This window comes from Sceloporus occidentalis, unplaced genomic scaffold, assembly GCF_023333645.1.
Source record: "Sceloporus occidentalis isolate IW3139 unplaced genomic scaffold, rSceOcc1.0.p SCAF_51, whole genome shotgun sequence".
Lineage (NCBI taxonomy): Eukaryota > Metazoa > Chordata > Lepidosauria > Squamata > Phrynosomatidae > Sceloporus > Sceloporus occidentalis.
In genome coordinates, this window is record NW_028317031.1 from 2980503 (window position 1) to 3003074 (window position 22572).

Sequence of the window (22572 nt, forward strand, 5' to 3'; positions counted from 1 at the left end):
AAGGCTGAGGAACCAACATCCAATTACAATCCTTTTGGATTTCATTTGGCATAGCAGCCTGGTGAGCAAACAATGATATTGTGCATCACAAGGCTATGTGCAATGCTGACCTTTAGAGTTTCTGGCACCTTTATTAAAGTATGCCTCCTGTGCCCCCCTCATACATAACATGGTTATTGGCATATAATGAATAATGTGATTGTGCCTCCACTAGCTCAGCACCTTTGGCAGCCACCTAGGTCTCCTACATGGTGGGGCCAACCCTGGCATTGTATTAACACGTGCACCCTTTGAGCAACCTACACATGTGTAATACATGATTAAAGATCTTTAAAAACTGTATTTTACCATTGTAGATAGGTGATTTTGCTGCAAAATGCTTGTCTTTGCCTATAATGTCATACGTGTCAAATCATTTTAACACATAGAGGCAGTCTAGAGTGCTTTGTTTTTGTTGCTAAGCTCATGGTATCTTTGTGTAACCATAAACAATCTTTGTGCACTCACTAATTTGGTTATCTCCCTCAGGAATTAATTGTGGATGCTGAGGACACGTGGATCCGCTTGGAGGGTCTGCTGGAAAGCACTGAGTACACAGTGACTGTCCTGTCTGTACAGAATGGAGACAGAAGCTCTGCCATTCAGACTGTGTTCTCTACCGGTCAGTGTCTGTTACGCTTTATTCTCAGTTATATATTTATCATAACCTTACTGCAGGAATATGTAAGACAGCTGTCATTTTGAGGGATATCCTCAAAACCCATCTAGCGTTAAACCTACTTAAAGACATCATTTCAAAATGTGTGGATTGGTTTCGTAAGAAAAGGGAAGCTATTTCACTTTGAACTTGTCATGACCTAAATGGGAAGTTCTGCTTGGGAAGTATCTTCAGTCACGTGACCAGGGCCGGACTGGGTGGTGTTTGCCTGCGACCTACCAGGCATTTGAGCCGTTGATTCAGTAAAGGTCAATTAAAGGGCAAAGTACTATGACTGCTGATGAAGTACAATTGGTGAGTTAGTTGTTGACTATCCCTGGAAGGAGATAATAAATATTTTCTGAATATAAGTGTGGCTGTTTTATTATAATGTATGATTTACCCAGGGACTGCCCTATTGATTTTTTTTGTGCCATAGGCACACTATGTCTCTGGCTCCTCTCTTGAACCTTAAGGCGACACAGCCTACCAGCACTATGCAAATGTTCAAAGCAACCACTTAGTTAACTTACATGGAAGTTCAGGCCCTGAATTTACCTTAATTAGATCTATTTTTGAGTTGTCAGGCTGGTCACCACATCCTGTTCCACACTACAGTAGGCCAGTAGTCATATTCAGCACAACTACCCTTTACATTTCCCCCCCTACAGGAGGCAGAATGTTTTCTCATCCCCAAGACTGTTCCCAACACTTGCTGAATGGAGATACCCAGAGTGGCGTTTACACCATCTACATCAATGGGGAGCAGAGTCAGAGTGTAGCAGTCTATTGTGACATGACGACTGACGGCGGAGGTTGGATCGTAAGTCATTCTTTGAAACGAGGGTTGGCAGTGAGAAATTATCTAGCAATGACAAAGAACAGGAGATCACGTCATTATATTCTCTCCCACAATCAAGATCAGAACAGTGGCACATCATCATTCTCCTCTCTGCTACAGAGATCTGCCCCATTAACCATCTGATAGACACCTCTCTGTCATTCCAATGAGTGATAACTAAGTGATAAATAAGTATAATAAGTATTTGGAAGGATATGTATTCAATTAACCCATTATTAGCAATAACAACACACTAATTCAGACAGCTAGATATGATTAAAAAAAATCCAAGGAGTAATGCATGGAATGACCATTGGAATTTAAGATAGGTCTAACTTTTTATTGTGACCTGCCAATTTGATACTTATTTTCCATTAATCTGTTTTTTTCCATAATTTATTGTTTTCCATGATAGTCCTCCTGATGCGTCGAATCATTGTTAACATGAATTAAGTTAAAACATTTTTCTTTATATGATGTATCGAAGGACACATCTAAAAGGGAAATAAAATGTAATCCAATAAAAGAAATTAAAAAATCCTCATCAGTCTGTTTATTGCACGACCCTGCTGAAAACCAGCATGTAGTAAACATACATGACCTTAGCCGCCAATCTCAAAACAGATCAAGCTTACATCTTTTTTCAGGTGTTCCAGAGACGTCAGAACGGGCTGACAGATTTTTTTCGCAAGTGGGCTGATTACAAAGTGGGGTTTGGCAACCTTGAGGATGAGTTTTGGCTAGGTGAGTGACATTAAGTCCTGTACAAATCATTCTGTGACTGTTAAAAGGGAGATCTGTTTAGCATTTCCCTTTTGTAACTGGCCACTTGTAATTGGATAGATGAAGCTTCGTGGTAATTTTCTTACTTCAGGGACTTCCCAAAACTGTAAGACGTGGATCATCAAAGCGATTAAATAAGAAATTAGCAATTTATTCAACAGCATAATAGGCACTTCCAAACGTAATTGGACTCTTCTGATTTCCTAGATATTATGCTATTTGAAGCTTGTGTTTTTAAGGAATTGTGTTTCTACTGATCTCAGTAAAGAATTGTGAAAAAGACACAATAGCATTGAGGCATCTACATAGTCTAGGCTACAGTGTTGCTGCCTGCTGAATAAGTGAAGAATAAGAAGAAAATCTAGTATTAACAACGAGGAATATAAAAGCATTTCTGCAAATAATGCAGAAGAGGGGCACATCCAGTTGGTGTTTTGGAGGTTGTACTCGTTTTACCGTTTTTTGTACCTGAATTTCTTTTTACATATAATTTAGTGTTGGATTTCCTGTAAATTGCAGAAGGCACTTACTTACACCACTGTTTTATAAAAGAAGGATCAGACTTCTTCTATCTACATATTACACGTTTTGATTGTGATATTTAAAAGGTACCTAGTGTGTTTAGAATGTCCTTTAACACAAAAAGAGAAACGTTGAGAAGCTCCTGAGCAGGGAAACAGCATAGGACCGGCTGTCCGTTCTCGGTTGAATTGTTCTCAAACCTTTTTGTATGCAACAACAAAAAAGGTGGTGAAATAAATTCCAGTATGAATTATGGTTTTATCAGGTCCATATAAAATGCATTTGGCATTCTTTTATATAATCCAGATGGTGGGCAGTATATTCTAATCACAAGCAGCTGGCAAATGTAAAAATGGATGCTAGAATGACTTAAAAAGATGAAAATACTTTAGCTAAGCATGCTCTGTTTTTACTGTTACACAATTTATTGAAAAAGACATGTGAGAGGTTGTGTAGCGTGATGGTCAAACATACTCTTAATACTTATAGGTGAGCCCCTCATGGGTTGGCTTTCTTACTGCACATTAGCACATGCAATACAGAAATCCTATACATAAAATATAATAATGGAAGATAAATAACTGAAATTTTACCAAGATGCTCCACCACCTGCCTGAAACTCCAAGTCAGAGCAGCTTCTGGGAGCAGAACCAGTTTTAGGAGTCATTCGGGACAGTGGTGTATTTATGTTAATGCTGCCTTAGGTCTGTGTGGGATATGATGTCATATCCTGGCACTCTACTCAATATTTTTCAAAGTTTGGGACCTGGTGGTGCCATTGCAAGGTTGGGGCAGGGCAGTATGAAGAAAAGGGAGCTCTGTCTTTAGTTTTGTACAGGTCCCCAAGATTTCTGATGGTGGCCGTGTTTGCAGTAAATGCCCCCAGACCTGCCACCTTGATGGCTTATGCCCGAATACACTACTGATTCCAGGACCCAACACTTCTACAACTTTACTTTATTTGTCCAGTAACACACTTTTATATGCTTACACCACAGGACTGGACAATCTACACCAGCTGACTTCTCAAGGCCGATATGAACTTCGAATTGACATGCGTGATGGACAAGAATCTGTGTATGCATATTACAATAAGTTCTATGTAGGAGACCCCCGTAGTATGTACAAACTACGCATCGGGGACTACAATGGCACTGCAGGTATATCCAAGTATTCCTATTCCTTTTAATCATGCATAGCAGTGATGCCGGAGCTTTTTATATAAATTATGAAATTTCCAAACTGAATACTAAATATTATACTGATTTCTGTTTTTTTTGTAGGAGATTCCCTCACCTACCACCAGGGACGGCCATTCTCCACCAAGGACAGAGACAATGATGTTGCGGTGACAAATTGCGCTGCGTCATATAAAGGAGCATGGTGGTTCAAGAATTGTCACCGTACTAATCTGAACGGCAAATATGGAGAGTCCCGACACAGCCAGGTAACTTACTATATGTTGGCCACTAATGGATAAATTATTAGAATATATAACAGAGGCAACCTGTGAGACAGATACACCACAGAGACAATAATGTCACATTCCACACTTTAAGTACTAGTCTACAAAGGCTGCACAAAGAAAAAATATTATTTACATTAAATTAATAAAAAATCACGACTGCAGTAAAATAAGCAGTATTTACTCGACTTGGGCGCCGGCCAATTCTTCGTGTTCGTCTTTGTGGGGACCAAAAAATCTTCGTGTACATTCTTCCTGTTTGTTTTTTGTAGGAGGGGTTAATGCGGGGTTAACGCAGCACGCAGCAGCTTTGGCGCCAGGATTTTAAAGTTCCGTACGAGCAAATCTATTGGTCGCCGGCAGGGGCCTCCTCTGCCATCAACCAATGAAGTGCACCTGCACTTCATTGATGGCATTGATTCGTCTGGTAGATGGCAGACGAGCCCCCTGCTGGCAATCAATAGAGTCGCTCGTACAGACTTTAAAAAACCTGGTGCTGCAACTTGGCCGGGGAGACCACTGGCATCAACCATAGGAATTACTTTGCAATGTAACTGATTGTTCTAATACCCTGCATTCTGGAATGAAATTTCCAACAAAGAAAAATTGCGTTTTTGGGTGCTAAAGCAATAAAAATGGGTAATGATATGAAGCTGACCTTTATAGAAGAGAAACAGAAATAATGTATTGATGTATCGATCTAGTTTGGCTTTTATCTTTTCCATAAGCTTGAGAGTATTACTTATAGTTTTTTTTTACATTACAAATGACAATACGGGCAATTGTTCTAAACCACGGGTCAATATATTTAAAAGTCAATATATTTAGAACAATGTATAAGGCAAAAGAGGGTGGGCCTTTTCAGCTACATCTACCCGCTTTCAACCATGATTTGAGCAGTTCCAGTAAGCCCTGCATACAACAGGGTACGTAATATATACATATAGTGTAGATTTATTCTGCAGTTTTCTGTCAATGCATACCTCAATTTATCCTGTTTGACTTTCTCTTTATTCCTGCCTTTCTAAGTCTTGCTCGTGTTCCTCTAGGGAATAAACTGGTATCACTGGAAGGGGCATGAGTTTTCCATCCCATCTGTTGAGATGAAGATGAGGCCGTACAGGCAACGAGCCATGAAAAAACGTTCCATCCAGATCTGAATTCACCTGTAAAACGCTTTGCTCGCATTTTCCTGTACATGCCTACCAGCCCACCGAGAAGACTTTTAAAACACATGACCCTCACATTCTTCCCATTACATCTACCAGCCTCTGTCTTACATTAACAACATATTAAAACTTTCTCCATGTCCTATTATTGCCAATACTTTCTAAACCTGTAGAGACCGCCTGTCCTACAATTTGTTGTGTAGGGGGTGCCAGTATCTTACTGTGACTTCTTACCCAGCCGTTGGGAGTGTACGTCCAACATACATGAGGAGCTTCAGAATTCATTTCGCAACAGTCCTATGTCTAACATCATGTAGATAAGCGCTCCAGTCCTTTTATATATTTTATTCTTCCCTGCAATTTTTTTCCTTACTTGTAGATCCTTGATTTATTTTTTCCTAGTCTTTACCTTTATCCACACAACACAGTTTTCCTGTCTATTTGTTGACCTCTGTGGATCCAGGATTTTTTCCCCTTTTGTTTCTGAAAGATATAATATTCTCCCCAAAATGAAGAATAATGCTCTTGTTAACAACTGATGTGCCAAACTCCAGCCCCGCTCCTTGTGCAAATACAAATCCTTTTAATTAATGGCGATTTCTTTGTATAGTTTCAGCCAAGAGGAAGGGGCCCTTCCCACGTAGCACTGAAGACTCTGCAACCCAGGACACATTGACCCTTTTCCTGCCAGCATCCATGACATCATGCTAAATCCTTTGTGTGGAATCTTCATTAACTATTTGATTGTGACCAGTTACTTGCATTGGCCAAAAGGCACAAAGATGCCTGATTGCCTTACAAACTAAGGGTTTAAGAGGGACGGGGTAAATAATGCTAATTATGTTTCTTACTGGTAGTGTTTTTATGTGTTTCTCTGATTTTGTTATAGATTTATGTTTCACTGCTGTTCCTATACAAACGTCCTCGTCCCTCAGCCTAAGTACACCGGTTCTAAAACCTTAACAGCAAGGCCCTAAATGGGATGATTCAGAGCGTCCTCTGCCTTCAGCGAACCATTGAGTTTAGTGCAGAAGGGATCTGGGAAGCTGGTATTAATTACCATAGCAATGATTACCGAGAGAGATGTCTATGATCGTTTTAACTGCCCTCTTTTATCTTGTATCATGGATGCTGTTAGCTGATGTATAGACCCTTTTTTTAATGCATTTTCTATACGTTAATAAAGGATTCCTATGGGAGGATACCAGTGTGTTTGACTCTCTTTCTCTAGAAGATTACAGAGTATCATCTAGCTGCGGTCCAATCTACAGAACATCATTTCACTTACAACTTTCCATTCAGAGAATCTGCTCCCTTGAGCTTTTACGGAGACGAGCGACACAGGGAGAAATGCTTCACTGATTCACCCTGATCTTTCTGTCAACTCTTCTATTTTCTTAGCCTGCAAAACATTATTTTATTATGCCTTTCCTTATAAAGGGCCTGCGATGAGTTACTCCATTAATGTTTCTCTGATTTAAAGAGCATTGAAGCATCGCCATTACATTAGCTGTTTCCCAGTGCAAGGGGTTTCTTCTTAACATATTAAAACCATTCCACCTAATGTATGTTTTTATGTGACAAAGCAATTTATAATAAGGAGGTTTCAATGGCCTGCTACAAATTTAAGGTAATGATTGGCCACGTACTTCTGGTGTAAAAACAAATGATTTGTACTCATATACTGACAATACAGATTTTAAATTAAGGGACCAAATGTCTGCCACTTTAGCCACAATTCAGTATATCAGTCCATCAAGCTCATATAGGTGTGATGGTCAGGTGTCTACATATTTTTGGTCATATATCAGTAATCTGCCACTTTCCCCAGTTCCATACACTATAAGCCTACGTATGTGGTGGTCATATTTAAATTAAAAAACTGTACTTTATGTGTATACCTCCTCATTAAGATATTTCACCCCTACTGTTAAGTTTCTTTAATGTTTATGATTGGTTCAGGCAGCCTTTGTAAGGGTAAGGGGAACTGAAGAAAGATAAATGAGAATGGGAATTGATTAAATAATGCTAGTTTTGTCACCTTCTGCTATAGATCTCTGCTTTCAACTATTTATCTAAATATCCCCAATATGACTAGAGTGATTGACAACTACTTAGATGTTTGCCACCTTTTAATGACATGAGTAGAACGTTTTTAACCCGTCTCAATTATTTTATAAGTGATTTTGAGTATAATCTGCAAACTCACTGCTGATAGATTGTTGCCAAATACACACTATTCTAATCATGACTCCAGAGCACAATATATTAGAATTTGGTAGCACTAACTAATAACTTTTTTTATTCAATATTCTGAAAAATATCTAACAAAATAAAACCATGCTCTTTATGCCTAATTGCCGCATGGATGGAAAAACAGCAGCCATGGATAGGAAGGTCTTCTAATGAAGAATCCGATGCATGGAGTAAAGTATTCAGATCAATTCGTTCATGTTCAGTAAGCATCAAAATGACTGAAAGCAGTCTTACATTTTTTTTATAAGATAGAACGACGCTCCTATGATCTTTCATAGAACATATCAATGAGTGGCAGGTATTTATCTAGTAACGTTGTTGATACATACAACTCTTCTGAAAGGGCTCATAAATATTAAAAATATAATTTTAGAATTGACGGATCCTTTAGAATTCTAGTTAGGAACTACTGAACTTGAAAGTTGGAAAAATAAAATGTCAATTTGGCAAAGAAATGTCTAACAAGACAGGTTTGTAAACAGATGACAACATGCCACACTGGAGCCTGGCAGGTACCGAGTCATTGTTTTATGTGGATTGTTACTTTAATAGACTTCAGATATCAAGTAGTATAGAACCAAATGCCTGAACATGACCATCTGCATCAGTGATCTTGATCCTTTTCCCTATGAAAACCCAAGAGTACAGATTTCAACAAATGTAAATGTTATGTACATATCTGTCAGAATCCCTAAAGTACTGAAAACGTCATGCATTACCATATCCGCATATCCATCTACGTCTCATGTCTCGTGATAGCTAGTCCAGCCCTGGCTGTTTAAAGCCATTTGGTTAACACATTTGACAAGTCACAAAATAGAATCTTGACAATGGGCTATTCAGGAGAACCAGTGTCCGCTCATACAGAAAGTCCCCATGTAATATAAATTACACATTAGTCTACCTGCTTCCCACATTCAAAATATGACTTATTATAGTACTGGGACAAATATAAGCATCTCTCCAATTACAGGCTACACTCTTCAATGAACTGAACTCTAAAGGGAAGCTCACACCAAATGATTTTATTACTATTAGTGGAATAAAAATGTGTTTTCAAAAATATTGTTGTTTAACCCCATCAGGGTATGTTTGTTAATCATCCATTCCCCTTTTCCAAAGTGGAGCAGCAGGAAAGGAGACCGGGACATGGAAGTGGTTTGTGGAGAAGGTAGGGAGGCATTGAGAGAGAGGGAATTTCCAGGTGACTTGGGACCTCTTGTGCCAGTGTGGCACCCGCCTGATGAGTATCATCCTCGGTGGACCCCCCCCCCAAGTACTTCAATGACATTTAAACAACGCTTTGTAAAAATATAAGCCTGTATTCACCTCTTAACTTGGGGTTTTGCTTGACGAGAACATGTTCATGTATATTGTGCACTTTCTATGACAGCATTCCTGCCCTGCTTGAGATAACTAAACAGTTGCCATTTTCAGATATTGTTCTGCTTCATCTGTCTTAAAATCCTTCCGACTACAGTCTAAACATTTTGAGAAATTTGTTCTCAGATCTGCTCATTGAAAAAGAACTAAAATAACAAGAAATTGTATTTTCCTTTTACATTTTAAAAAGAATAGTAGCTATTTATTGCACTTATGGTCTACCTACAATCCTTGCTAACTCTCTAACTTCCACTTATTATTCTTACAGCCCATTTCAATACATCTCTATCTAAAAGCACTTTACTGTGGTCATAAAGACACAATATGGAAGGGTTTTATATCCCTCTAATTAACTGATAGTGTTGAGAATGTCTTATTCTATTGATCTGACTGTCAGAAGACAATACATTGATGGAATTAGCTGGCAATATCAAAGGCAGAAGCTTGGTGTTTTATAGGGAAAATGGCGAGGAAGAGAAAGTGCCTTGTAAACACATGCAAATGAGTCCCTATCTGAAGCGATTTTAGATCATTAAACTCTAAAAAAAAATAAACCTGGCATTTCAATTTAGGAAAAGTCTGGCACTTACCTGACACTAATATACATTTAAAGGAACAATACACGAGTGATCACATTTCTGAAGGCAAGACTAAAGAAATGCTGGTGCAAACTTCTTAATTCTTTAATACTTTTTTAACAAAAAATGATTTTTTCCTAGTGGATTTTCCTTTACAGGAATTACTAAATGTTTTGCTCCAATATTTTTTTTTTAAAAAAATGTGGATTATTTTAGTTAAAACACTGTATTTAAATGAATTCTACACAAGAACTACACTTTCATGATGCAGGGAATAGAAAATGGGAAAGAGAGAACAGGGGTTGCTGATATAGGTTCAAGTTAAAACCAGTGGACGGCTTGGCCATTGAAGCATGACAGCAGCATTTAAGATAACTCACTTAGGGGAATACAATTGAATTTGGGGAAATATGGCTAGTGAACACCTAATCGTATTCCGTCTGAACATTAGGAACATCTGTCCATAGGCAAGAGGTCTCACAGCTGTCAAAAGTCAGTGTGGCAGAAATGAGCAAAGTGCAGGGTTTTGGAACAAATAGCATCACTTTAATGAAATCAACCTGTAGGACAATCCATTGCAACCCAGGTTATTAATGATAGGAACTAGAGAAGCGTTCACAGATAGCATTCACTTAATGATTGAGTATTCAAAACCAGAGGACCTATTGATTCTTAGTTCTTTTCCTGGTGTGTCCTACTAGATACGCAAAGGGCTTATGCACCTTGGTGCGCCAAGAAGAATTACAATGAAATCGATATATTCTGTAAACCTGAAGTGAGACATTCTAGATTTTATCCATTTTCCTTCCAGGAAGTACGACACACAGGTGGAAGTAAGCGATAAGTGCTATTTATAATGATATTTTAATTGAAGTGTCACAGATAGGCTCATTACCATAATTAGCGTGCAGTCTTCAGGCGGGAACCAGAATGTAATGAATAGTGAGAATAATATTAGCTTGGGACACAGTCAGGCTGAGTTGCGTTCCCACAGTAAATTGGGCAATTTGCATAAATAGATGGCAGCCTTGTTAGAAGAACCACAGGGCTGTGTAATATGACAACCTCTTTGGGGAGAGGATGCTACAAAAAGAAAGGCACGTTGCTTTAGAACTACTGCTTCTGTGCAGAAGTACACATGCCATGGGCAAAGAAAGTTAAATATTGCTTGGTCGCAACCTTTATAGCAGCCACAACAGCAAGTATATATTATAAGAAGTAGAGAAACCTCTAACCTTCTCTAACAGTTGTAACTTTCAGCTAAACAGTATTCTGTGCACTGCAACCCAAGGGTTCCCTTTTTTTTTTATTGTGAAAACCATTGCAAAATTAAAATATAGTGATGAGATAGCTCTATTTAACTCGTGTTAGGCAGTTAACGCTTATCTTCTCCCTTCCCTTCTCTTTTCTATTCTCTTCTATTTTCAATCTGCTGTCTTCAATTTTCTATCTTCGTCCGCATCTTTTTGGACATAGCCCAATCCCATCTTCTGCCAAAATGGCGTCACAACAAGCAACGCCATTTTGGCAGAAGTTCTAATTCAGGTGCCAAAACTGGACTTCATCCAATCTAAACACAATAGAAAACAAATAACGATGAAACTCAGCACTCTGTGAAAGTGGTATTTATTTCACCAACTGTGACGACCTTTTGATCCTACCATAGAATAAAGCAATCACAGCAAGCCCTTAACGTAACTCAATTAAGACTATACCTGAAGAATCATTAGAAGGTTGATCATCACATGACTGCGGCGACATTTTGCTCCTACCATGGGATCTCTCCAATGCACAGGGGAGAATAAAGTAATCACAGCCAGCCCCTAATATAACTTAATTAAGACTATACCTGAAGAATCATTAGAAGGTTGATCATCACTTGACTGTCACGAGGGTGCATCACAAAATAACACTCTCACCAGTGTTTCTTACATGAAGTTCCATTAGATGTTTGACAGCTGCCTTGAGTTCTACTGAATGGCCCCTCATTTTCCTTTTACGATAATTTTAGACCCAAGGGCTACACTTATGCAATAGTTTTAGCTAAAACAAGCTGCTATTGCAAAAAATATGATTAATTGAAAGAACCTAATTAGGTTTTATCCATAATTATCTTTATAAAATATGCAGCACGCCATCTGCCTTTTAGATGCATGCCGTTTTAATCTATTGTTCCGCAAGAATAAAATGATCAAAACAAGGTTACAACTCACAGCTTAAATAGTTATCATATTCTAGTACAACCACAACACAGTGTTTGTAAGGGGTCTTATGAGCACTGATCTAGAGGTATCAATAACTGCCAACAGGGCCGGATTGGAAATGACGAGGTTGCCCTGGCAGTTTAAGGCCAGCATCTGAATATTTGTGGCTGCACACTGTAGCACCTGATCTGCCACTGGAGCAGCAGATGGGGTGCTTATATGGCACTGGTGGCCACCAGGCCACTGGGCATTTGCCTGATGTGACACATGGCCAGTCCAGGCATGGTTTACAATCTACTTCCTATACCTCTATGGGAGGCAACAAGAGCGAAGAAGGAATTGCGATTTCTCCTACACAAGACCACCACAGAAAGGCATCATTTGTAAGTGTAGTTACATAGTCATCATCCATGTGTAGCATTTATAAGTAAGGTTCTTAACAAGGTGGTGCGAGGATTATGAAAATACTTGCTTGTGAGCGTACATGCTAAAGCACCGACAAAAAATCAAGGGTAAGAGCTTAGCTTTGGACTTAAGACTGGCAGTTTCTATAAGATGAATGAGAGGTTGCCGCAGGAACATAAATCTTTAAAATCAGAATTATTCCATGGGGTCCTCACTCCTCAGTACATCTAAAGAATCAATGATCTAGAAAAACAGACCAGGTTAACATCCCAATAATCTTTTATCTGTTCCGTTCTGTTTACACTGTCTTGTTTTCCAAATTTACATTTATTCTTACAAAAGTCCACTCTTAGTTAAAGGTGGTTACAAAAAAAGGAACGATTCCTTAATTATAAGCTTCATTTTAAATCCTTTATTCTTATGTCAAGTTATAAAAAGTTAGCCGCCATCTGTTCAGTTCCCTTTTTTGTTAGTTTTAATTTCCTTCATTTTAATCATAACTTTTGTGCCTTGCTGGGTCTTTCTAGGTCTTGAGAAATAGCCTTGGGTTATTACTATAAGGATGGTTGGCCTTCCATAACCACAAATTAAGTCAGTGAGTTGAAATATTAATCTCTCTTGCTAATTCCCAGGTTAGTGAATACATCCCAAATCAATCAATCAATTGGACACAAAAGACAAACCCCTAATTTTCCAACTCCATCAAACTATTGTTATAAATTTAGCTCAAGCGCACTTCATTGGTGACAGACTTTACACAGATATTTTATTTTATAAACCTTTCAAAGTAAGGCAATTTTAGAAAAAGAAATCTCCAGTCTTGAAAATGTATTTTTAAGATGAATAATCTTCTGGTTTCAGACAATTTTAAGCGAAAACAAGTGAGGCCAGCCATGTCTGACATTTATCCCACGCTAAGCACACCAAGGAGAATCCAATGCAATCTACAACTGGGGTCTTCCATCTTTCCAGATACTTAAATGGGAACCCCCCAACTAATATCTTTCATTACTTGTATCAGATTAAAATACATTTTCTAAAAATGTATTTAAAAAAGTGTTAGCTTTTCTGCAACATTTCAGACAGCTATATATTAACAATCTTTATGTTTTTGTAGCTCTGTTACTGTATGTTAGCTCAATCTACTAGACAAATGCTTTGACTCCTTATCATTCTGCCTGTATAATAAGTTTTATGTCAGTTTTAATCGGCAGGATACTCTAATTAATGTAAGTCTATGGAGGGATGGACTTCTTTAGCATTGCCATAAAGCATTAGCTCAGTGTGGTGTTAAAGCAAGGGAAGCCACCCAAAATATCACACTACTGACAACAATGGCAGCCTCCAGGTCTGCAGATAAAGTATGCTTATTGAACAAAACAAGATAAAAAATGCTAAATGACATTACTGTATACAGCACAGGATTTTAAGCATTACGGAGAAAAAATATTTTTCTTCACCTTTAAATATCCAATTGAAGAGACACCTTCATTGATCTCTATGATTGCTGACATGCCAGAAATTTATATAATCAGAATTTTTCATTTCACCAGATTGTTTCCTTTTATCTAGCTTCGCTGAGGACACCATCTTAGAACTTTGAAAATAGGACAATCATTTCTTTGTGTTTTTTTTCTTTTGTTATTTTCATAGGAACATTCAATTTCTTTATACCTTTTTCAGACAAATTTCTTTCTGATGTTTGTTCCATTCCGACCTATAATATATAACTGTTTCTCCTTATTTTATAGTGTATGATTTACGATTGTTTTTCTGGCTTCTATAACGGCCATAAGGTGGTTAGCTTTTTATTCTTATCGTTATTTTTTTATTTACAAAGTACCGGGTTTTGAGCACTGTACAGTTTACAGATGTATCGCCATTCTGAGAAACCTGCACAAAAATAGTCTGACAAGGCCCAAGGTTTTGAGAACTTAAAGTCGAATTTAAAAATAATATTAAATGGTATTTTATCAGTAAAGAAAGATCTGTCATGTTCGGACGTTTAGCATAATTACGTTTCTTTTTGTTTTAAACTTTCTGTTCTTTAAATCAGCGTAAATAGGTTCATTGTACTTCATGGATTTGTGGCAAAGGATTCAGGTGATGTTCTCATGTAGAGAGAAATAAATATCTGCAATTTTGCTTTTCTTCTTAATGCTCCCTGTCACTTAACCTACTGACAGCCAGGGTTATTTTACAATGTCCTCCCAAAAACATAGCCAGTGCAAATGAAAAAAAATTAAAATGTATTTAGGCATTTGCCCTAATTTTGGAAACATCTTATATGTCAGGTATTTACTTCTATTGTGGTAGTTACAAAGCTTACATATGAATGATCATTATATAAATTATGGTGGGTAAAGGTGATGGAAAACCCTTCCACTTAAATTTAAGGGGGTAGTAGAAGCATTATGAAACACTCATCTACAGACACCAGACAAGCCAGAAGGTTTGTTTTTCCCTCAGAAATCTCATGGTGCTGCCCCTGAGAATCGACCCTTTCACCCTGAGATTGGGGCAAAAACCCTGAGACTCAGGAGCACACCCTGAGAGTTCCCAGGTATGAAGATGATGTATTAAACACGCAAACAGACATATTATTGGTACAACCAAACAATACACGGACCAAAGCTTTTTCTACAATTACAATAAAAACACATGAGAGATATGAGACATGCCCTATATATCATGACACTGTAAAATCAATGGAAAGAATGCTACTTTAGAATTGGTAGGACATCCTAAATTAGATGCCCCTTTATTGATTGCTTATTCGTTGTAGCACAAACACTAACAATACCTGTCGATATTGATTTTGTAATCCAGCGACAGTTAGAGTTAACAAAATACAATTCTGTACTAGAGAAAGTTTTACAACAAAATAAACACATTTTCCAATAATGGGAAATCAAGTTGGACACAGGAAGGACATTTGTCAACACAAATACTAAGGCACCTACGAAACAAGCGTAACGTAAGATTAACACTCCAGATATTCCAGGTGCTCATAAATGATCTCCTGAAACAAGGGGTTTTGATAGAACAATACAGTTCTATGAACACTGCAATTTATCCTAAACCCAATGGTAAACGAAGGATGGTATTAGATTACCGAGAAGTTAATAAATTACCCCTTCTATATATAGGGGAAAATTTATGAGTTGCTTAGACTTGGGAAACAGATTTTGGGTACATCATATTACCCCGGAGAGTTACTGGTTAACTGCTTTTAAGTAGCAGTGAAAACAATATGTTTGAACAAGGCTGCCTCAAGGATTTTTCTAAAATTTTCCAGCCTTGTTTACAAGAGACGTTGTCTCTCTTTTTAGCTGGCATTAAAAATGTTGAAGTTTGGGTGGACGATATTTATGTTTCACACGACAACAAGCAGCATCATTTGAAAGTCTTACAAGCATTAGACAAGGCCAGGTTCATAATCTCCTTGAGAAAATCACAGATAGTCCGCTCTACAGTCCATTTTTAGGTTTCAAAACTTCACAGCAAGGTTGTGCTCTCATGCCAAATTACCAAGAGAAAGTCTTACAACTTACAACAACTGAGAAGCATAAATGGGTAATTCAATAATGGCATGGTATTTGTACCAAATTATAATGAATTAATTGCTCTGTTACAACGGGCAGCATTTACAATGGACACATAGTTTTTCTGTCTTCTGTCCTATGTTTATACAAATACAGAATTAAAATATACCGCTCTGGAAAAATTGTTAACTGCAGTGTCAGTAACACTTTGGAAATCATAGGACTTGGCTCAGGGTCAACAAGTTGCTTTATATACATCTGTAGCTCCCTTAGTTGCTTTAAAGAAACGGATTATGTCAGACAGGATAGCATTGAGTGCCGTTGAGTAGGCGGGTTATGTGGTTTGAAATATTGGAAGGCCCGCAATTTATCTTTGTATATGATAAACCATTGCCGTCATTGGATGATCTTCCCTTTGCTAGCTTAAACAAGGTTTGGGAAACACAACTGATTATCTATATATACATGAACCAGCTCATAGGAGACCCGGTTCATCTCTTCACACCACTGGCAATCTATTTGCAGACAATTTGGTAAATGTGATCACTAGGTCAGTGAAACATACCCTACACCCTATATCTAGTAGAAGAAGACTTTTTTAATAATGCTGAAGAACAAATAATAACATGACATTTGTTAAGTGATGCTGTAAGAGCGGTATGTTTTGCGTCAGCCTTAAATGATGAGCATTTAAAAGATGGCATTATGATCCAGAAAGACCATATGATAATTGTGACGGAAGCCTCCATCACTGGGGCCACTGGAGAAGCCTGACTGCCAGCCTCCTCCCTATTGACTATGGGCCCTGGGTTTGGAAAGGCTTCTGTGGCTACCCCCAGCAGTATCATCTCATCATTGGCTGAGGGGATTATCTCCAGCAGACAGCCAGGATCTGCCACCAGGGAGTGACCACCATTCTTTGATGTTTAATGTTGTATAAATCAGTCTCCCCCCACCTATTGTATTGTTAATCCCGTTACTGCCCCTGTTGTCTCTGAGAGGCAGGTTAAGGGGGCGGTTTGTGTCCCAATATCTTGTTTTATGTTAATGTGTGTTTTGCTGGATATATCCAGCTCTGTGTGTCTAAAATAAATCAGTCTTCGTTTGGTTTTACCCTACACTGAGTCTCGGCGAGTGACTGGGGAACCGGGGAAAGTGTGTTGTCCCAGGCTAAGGGAGCACAAGACAGCGGAGGTAGTCGGTCGGACTAGCCAGCTCCGTGACATTGGTGGCAAGCGGTGGGATTGCTTCTTAGTCCGAGGGACACTTACTTTCTACCGGGATTAACCGACAGGACGGCAGACTTCGGTCGCCTTGACAAGGACATGGATGTGGTATCAGAATTCCAGGGGCTGCTGCGGGTCATCCTCTCCTGCTACACCACTGCTTTGCCTACAGAACAATACCAGAACCTGAGGCAAGTGGTTCGACGGTCAGTATGGCAGAGGGCTGTTATACGCCGGGGTCAGTGTCTTCCAAGCTCCGAACAAAAGATTAGAGACCAGCGGGAACTACGGATGTCATTCCTGGGACAGCAACCCCAGGAGCAATGGGTATCCGAATTGGACAAGCTGGTCCAACAGGAGGTAGAGCTGGAAGATCACTATAGGGCTCTGCAGTGGTATACAGAGCAAGCATATTGGGGAACTGCGAAAGATTGTTCTCCAGAGGGCTATGACTTTGGTGGCCCTGGATTATTATGGGATAGTCTTCAGGAGGATCCGGACTTCGGCAGCACAGCGGAGTGGCGGATTGAGGACATCCGGGATTTCAGGGAGTGGGACCTCCCAGATGCGCTAGGACTTAAAGGTGATTTAGACTTTTTAATTACGCAGGAGTGGGAACTGGAGAAGGCGTATAAAAAACTGTTCGAACGCGTTCAACAGAATGCCCCAGTGTCCAGGGATTGTATGGATTTTGTGGATGTGATTGAGTGGTCACCTGAGGATGTTGACCCAGGCGGGGTGGATGGGACTGCGGTCTCCACCCCTGAGTCACAGGGATACTGGGCAGCTAATCCAGATCCGATACTGGAGCTGTGCGACTGTGCTCCACAACCAGATCCAGAGATTGTGGATCTAACTGATTTTACATCTGAGGATGTTAACCCAAGAGGGGTGGATAACACTGCGGTCTCCACACCGGGGGCCTCAGAATGCTGGGCAGTCTGCCCAGATCTCTTAGTCCCAGCTGAAGAGCTGGCAACAGGGCAGAGCGCTGCTGGCTTCTGCCCCACATCTGCAATGACTACAGGGATCCAGGGAGATGTGGCAGCCGGCCCTTCTCCCCAGCGGCAGCTCACATGTCCGGGAGCGGAGGAACTTGTTTTTCCTCCCCAGCGGCAGTGGGAGGAACCGAGAGACGTGACAGCAGGTCCATCTTCCCAGCGGCAGCTCACATGTCCGGGAGCAGAGGAACCGGCCTCTTCCTCCCCAGCGGCAGGCCGACCCACAAGATTCCCTAACCCCAGCTGAAGTGCTGGCAACCAGGCAGAGCATCGCTGGCCTCTGCCCAGCACCTACCAAAGCTGCAGGAGTTCAGGGAGATACAGCGGCCGACCCGCCCCCCCAGCAGCAGAACCTAATTCCAGGACCGGATCAACCGGAACTCCCTCCTCAATGGCAACAGGAGCACCAGGGAGGGGATGCAGGCGGCATCACTCCCCAGCGGTACCCGGGAGATGGCGCAGCCGGCCCATCTCCCCAGCAGCAGCAGGAGCACCAATTTTGGGAGGGCATTAATGGGCCAAATAAACTGACTGACTACGGAGTCAACCCGTTTGGGGTCTCATCCTATGTCAGTCCAATTCGAAGGGGGGAGAATTGTGACGGAAGCCTCCATCACTGGGGCCACTGGAGAAGCCTGACTGCCAGCCTCCTCCCTATTGACTATGGGCCCTGGGTTTGGAAAGGCTTCTGTGGCTACCCCCAGCAGTATCATCTCATCATTGGCTGAGGGGATTATCTCCAGCAGACAGCCAGGATCTGCCACCAGGGAGTGACCACCATTCTTTGATGTTTAATGTTGTATAAATCAGTCTCCCCCCACCTATTGTATTGTTAATCCCGTTACTGCCCCTGTTGTCTCTGAGAGGCAGGTTAAGGGGGCGGTTTGTGTCCCAATATCTTGTTTTATGTTAATGTGTGTTTTGCTGGATATATCCAGCTCTGTGTGTCTAAAATAAATCAGTCTTCGTTTGGTTTTACCCTACACTGAGTCTCGGCGAGTGACTGGGGAACCGGGGAAAGTGTGTTGTCCCAGGCTAAGGGAGCACAAGACAGCGGAGGTAGTCGGTCGGACTAGCCAGCTCCGTGACAATAATCTTCAGAACAACTATCATGCAGGATGTTACTAACCTTGAGTAGGGGGTAAAAAGTCTTTTAAATAGGAAAAAAGTTATTAGATTTAAGAATTGTATAATAGATACACATCTGTTAAACATAACATATATCGTTCAACAGTTACAATTTTTCTTATTCCGTATTTTTTTATTCTACAATAAACATAATTAAAGATAGCCGGAGCTTCCTGATCCTTCTTTTATTATTTCTTCAATGTATTCTGTCATTTAATAGAATAAGAAGCTCTTATCTACTTATTTAACATTATTGCCTGTGATACTTGTATGATCAGCTCTGTCAAATTCTGTGTAATAAGAAATAATAAGAGCAATAAAAGTCCTAGGCCATTGCACAATCTGTGATGTCAGAAATTGGCGACCAGAACAGAAAGACAGGATGAAGAGGCCCAGCTGAAATGTTTTCAACAAGAAAATACAGTAAAACAGTATTTCATTTTAAAAAGAAGTATATTTAGATTGGAGTATTAGGAGTGGATGTCACCGCAAGTGCCACCATATTGCCCACAGTTGGCGTTTTCCCGATCAGAGGAGCGGGGAGGATGTCACCACAGCGTCGCCATTTTGGTGGTGGTTGCTGGGTTATGTCCACGGAGATGCGGACGAAAAAAGAAGATACCAGATTAAGGATTGAAAATAGAATAGAACGGAGAAGATAGAAGATGCAGAAGAAGATGCGGAAGTGGTAGGGGAACATTTAGAGAGTGTGAGTGAATATGAGCATTGGACCATGAATTTTGTTCTTGAATTAAAAATGTCCCCCACCCCCCAAAATTTTTGCCTGAACTGAAAATTAAATTCATAAACAAATGTGTCTTGCTCACACACACATGCAAACAACACAAAAAACACATACTCTAATGCCATATGCTGACACACACTCTAACACCAAAGAATAACATGCATATGCTCTCACACTTTTGCTAACACAGTACACTAATACACATGAACACTCACTCTAACATTTTACACTTACAGTATGTTACCTTGCTGGGGGCCTTGTTTACCAGGCACATAGGTGCAGTGCACCAACCTTAGTGCACCCCCAAGCATACACTCATACACAGCTTTCAATAACATGCACACACCAAGATGCAAAGTCAACCAAATGTACTCACAGGCTGCTTGGGGTGTTCCAGACCTGAGTCCTCTTGGCAGTGGTGTATTCTTCCTAGATAGACAGATCAGAAGTGGTGACAGCCCCTCGACCACTTTGCTATTGGTAGTTAACCCTACTGGGACCAACATAAACACACACAAACAGTTCCCAGCAGCATATAAGCATACTTTCACCACCAGCGTACACATACACATATACTGTATGTTCTTCCTTACAGCCAGTTCCCACTAGTGTAGTGTAGTTTTCAAGAAATGTACTGTTTGGCTTCAACAACCTCAGATTAAAGCCAAATGCAGCCATAAACTATACTCTATGACATACAGTAGATACACATACTTTTCACTCATCGTCTTATTAAACCCCGTGTTATATGATTGATCCCTACACAGATGCATCCAAACAATTTTGCTGTGCCAGTTTTCTGGTGAATATTTCTTCAATGTTACCTAACTAAAAAAATAATAATAATAATAATTAAGTAACTAAAGCAATTAATTTACACAAAACCGTTGAACAAAGAAGAGCCCCTATGAAACGTAGACAGTTTAAATTTGTCAAAGAAAGGACAGGAAAGAGAGACACAGAATTAACTGATATATTTTTTTTTTATTTTAAAAAGGGTGTTATTTAACTCAAAATACCAAAGAAATGTCAGTTGCCTGGAGCTAAGATAAGCTTTACAAATCACCTTGGTGATCTCTAATTAAATAATATGACTAACGTCTTAGAATGAAGAGAATTTGAAATGTAATTACAGAACGTGAAAGCATTTAAAATGTTGCAGGACGTCTGACTTGTAATTACAGACTTTGCAAACCTTTGTATGAAATGTTCAGTGTAGTTCAGTATGTTCAAACAATATATCAGTGACAGCCCTTACAATAAATATGTGCATTGAAAAAAAAAGTTTTTTAAAACTTCAAATAGACTGTTTAAAAGGTATTTTCAAACTGTTTCAGTGCTGTATTTTATTTCAAATATATCTTTAATATCTGGGTTATTCCGTTTTGTTTCTTATTCCTGTTTATTTCATTTAATTCTGGATTTTTGAACATTGTTGGAATTAGCCTACTAACACGACGGCATCTGTAATTCATATCTTGCAGCCATAACTGTTTCATCACTCCATGCTGCAAAAATGAGCAGTTATGATGAGTTAATAGACCTGTGACCCTGACTGAGAATAAACGAAAAAACATTTTCACAAATGTTGTTAATTGAAGATCATTATTCATAGAAACATAGAATCTGACAGCTGATCAGACCTACTATTCTGCCAATTGTTCCTGATGTAAAGACCTTAATCAGTGTCCGGTCTTAGTTTCAGGATAGCTGTATGCCTATCCCATGCATGCCTAAATTCCCTCACTGTATTAGCCTCTACCGCTTCTGATTTGAGGCTGTTCCATTTATGTATCACCCTTTTCGTAAAGTAAAAATGTGTTTTCCTTCAAAACGTTGGTTACATTTTTTGTTCTTTTGTGATTAATTTGAGCTACAATAGCTCATCTGTTGGATTTGAAAACACAGGCCAATCTTTGCCACCCGCGTGCATCAATGAGCTTTGGCCGCCCATGACCCCGTCACCGGTTCACCGTTTTTCCTTTCTTGGACCACTTTTGATAGGTACTGACCACTGTAGACCGGGAACACCACACAAGAGCTGCAGTTTTGGAGATGCTCTGACCCAGTTGTCTACCATCACAATTTGGCTCACAAGTCGCTCAGATCCTTACACTTCCCCATTTTTCCTGCTTCTAACACCTCAACTTTGAGGACAAAATGTTCACTTTCTGCCTAATATATCCCCCCCACACACACACACACACAGACTATCAGTGTTATTCACTTCAACTGTCAGTGGTCATAATACTATGGCTGATCGGTGTATATGGCCATTTAATGTGTCAGAATCCCCAATATTCAAGCCTTAGTTGCCTTTAAACAGTATTTGCTGGATGCGTGCTGGTCTGTTGCTTGGTTGTGTTTACATGTTGGTCATTTCATCAGCACCCCAGAATTGCAATGTGTTTTTTAGGGTGTGCTTACCTTTCTGTATTTTTCAGTGCATAAAATCTCAAAAACATTACACTAGTTGACAAACAAAACACGCAAGCTTTAGGTAGATTTAATTACTGAATTTAATTATATTAAAAGCTGTAGCAACCGCTGTTCCCTTTTAATACATATTATTTAGAGTGGGCACAGGCATGCATTTGCATATTTTATGCATGCTTTACATTTCA

At 39.6% G+C, this 22572-nt stretch overlaps 1 protein-coding gene across 1 annotated transcript in view; it reads left to right on the top strand.

Moving 5' to 3' along the window:
• Positions 1-5468, top strand: part of LOC149288431 (tenascin-R-like) — a 50269-nt gene extending 44801 nt beyond the window's left edge. The window contains exons 16-21 of the mRNA XM_089491718.1: positions 529-661; positions 1369-1520; positions 2186-2282; positions 3842-4003; positions 4127-4290; positions 5358-5468. Coding sequence (XP_089347844.1) covers positions 529-661; positions 1369-1520; positions 2186-2282; positions 3842-4003; positions 4127-4290; positions 5358-5468 — 819 coding nt within the window. The remainder of the gene's footprint in view (positions 1-528; positions 662-1368; positions 1521-2185; positions 2283-3841; positions 4004-4126; positions 4291-5357) is intronic.
• Positions 5469-22572: the final 17104 nt, after the last annotated feature.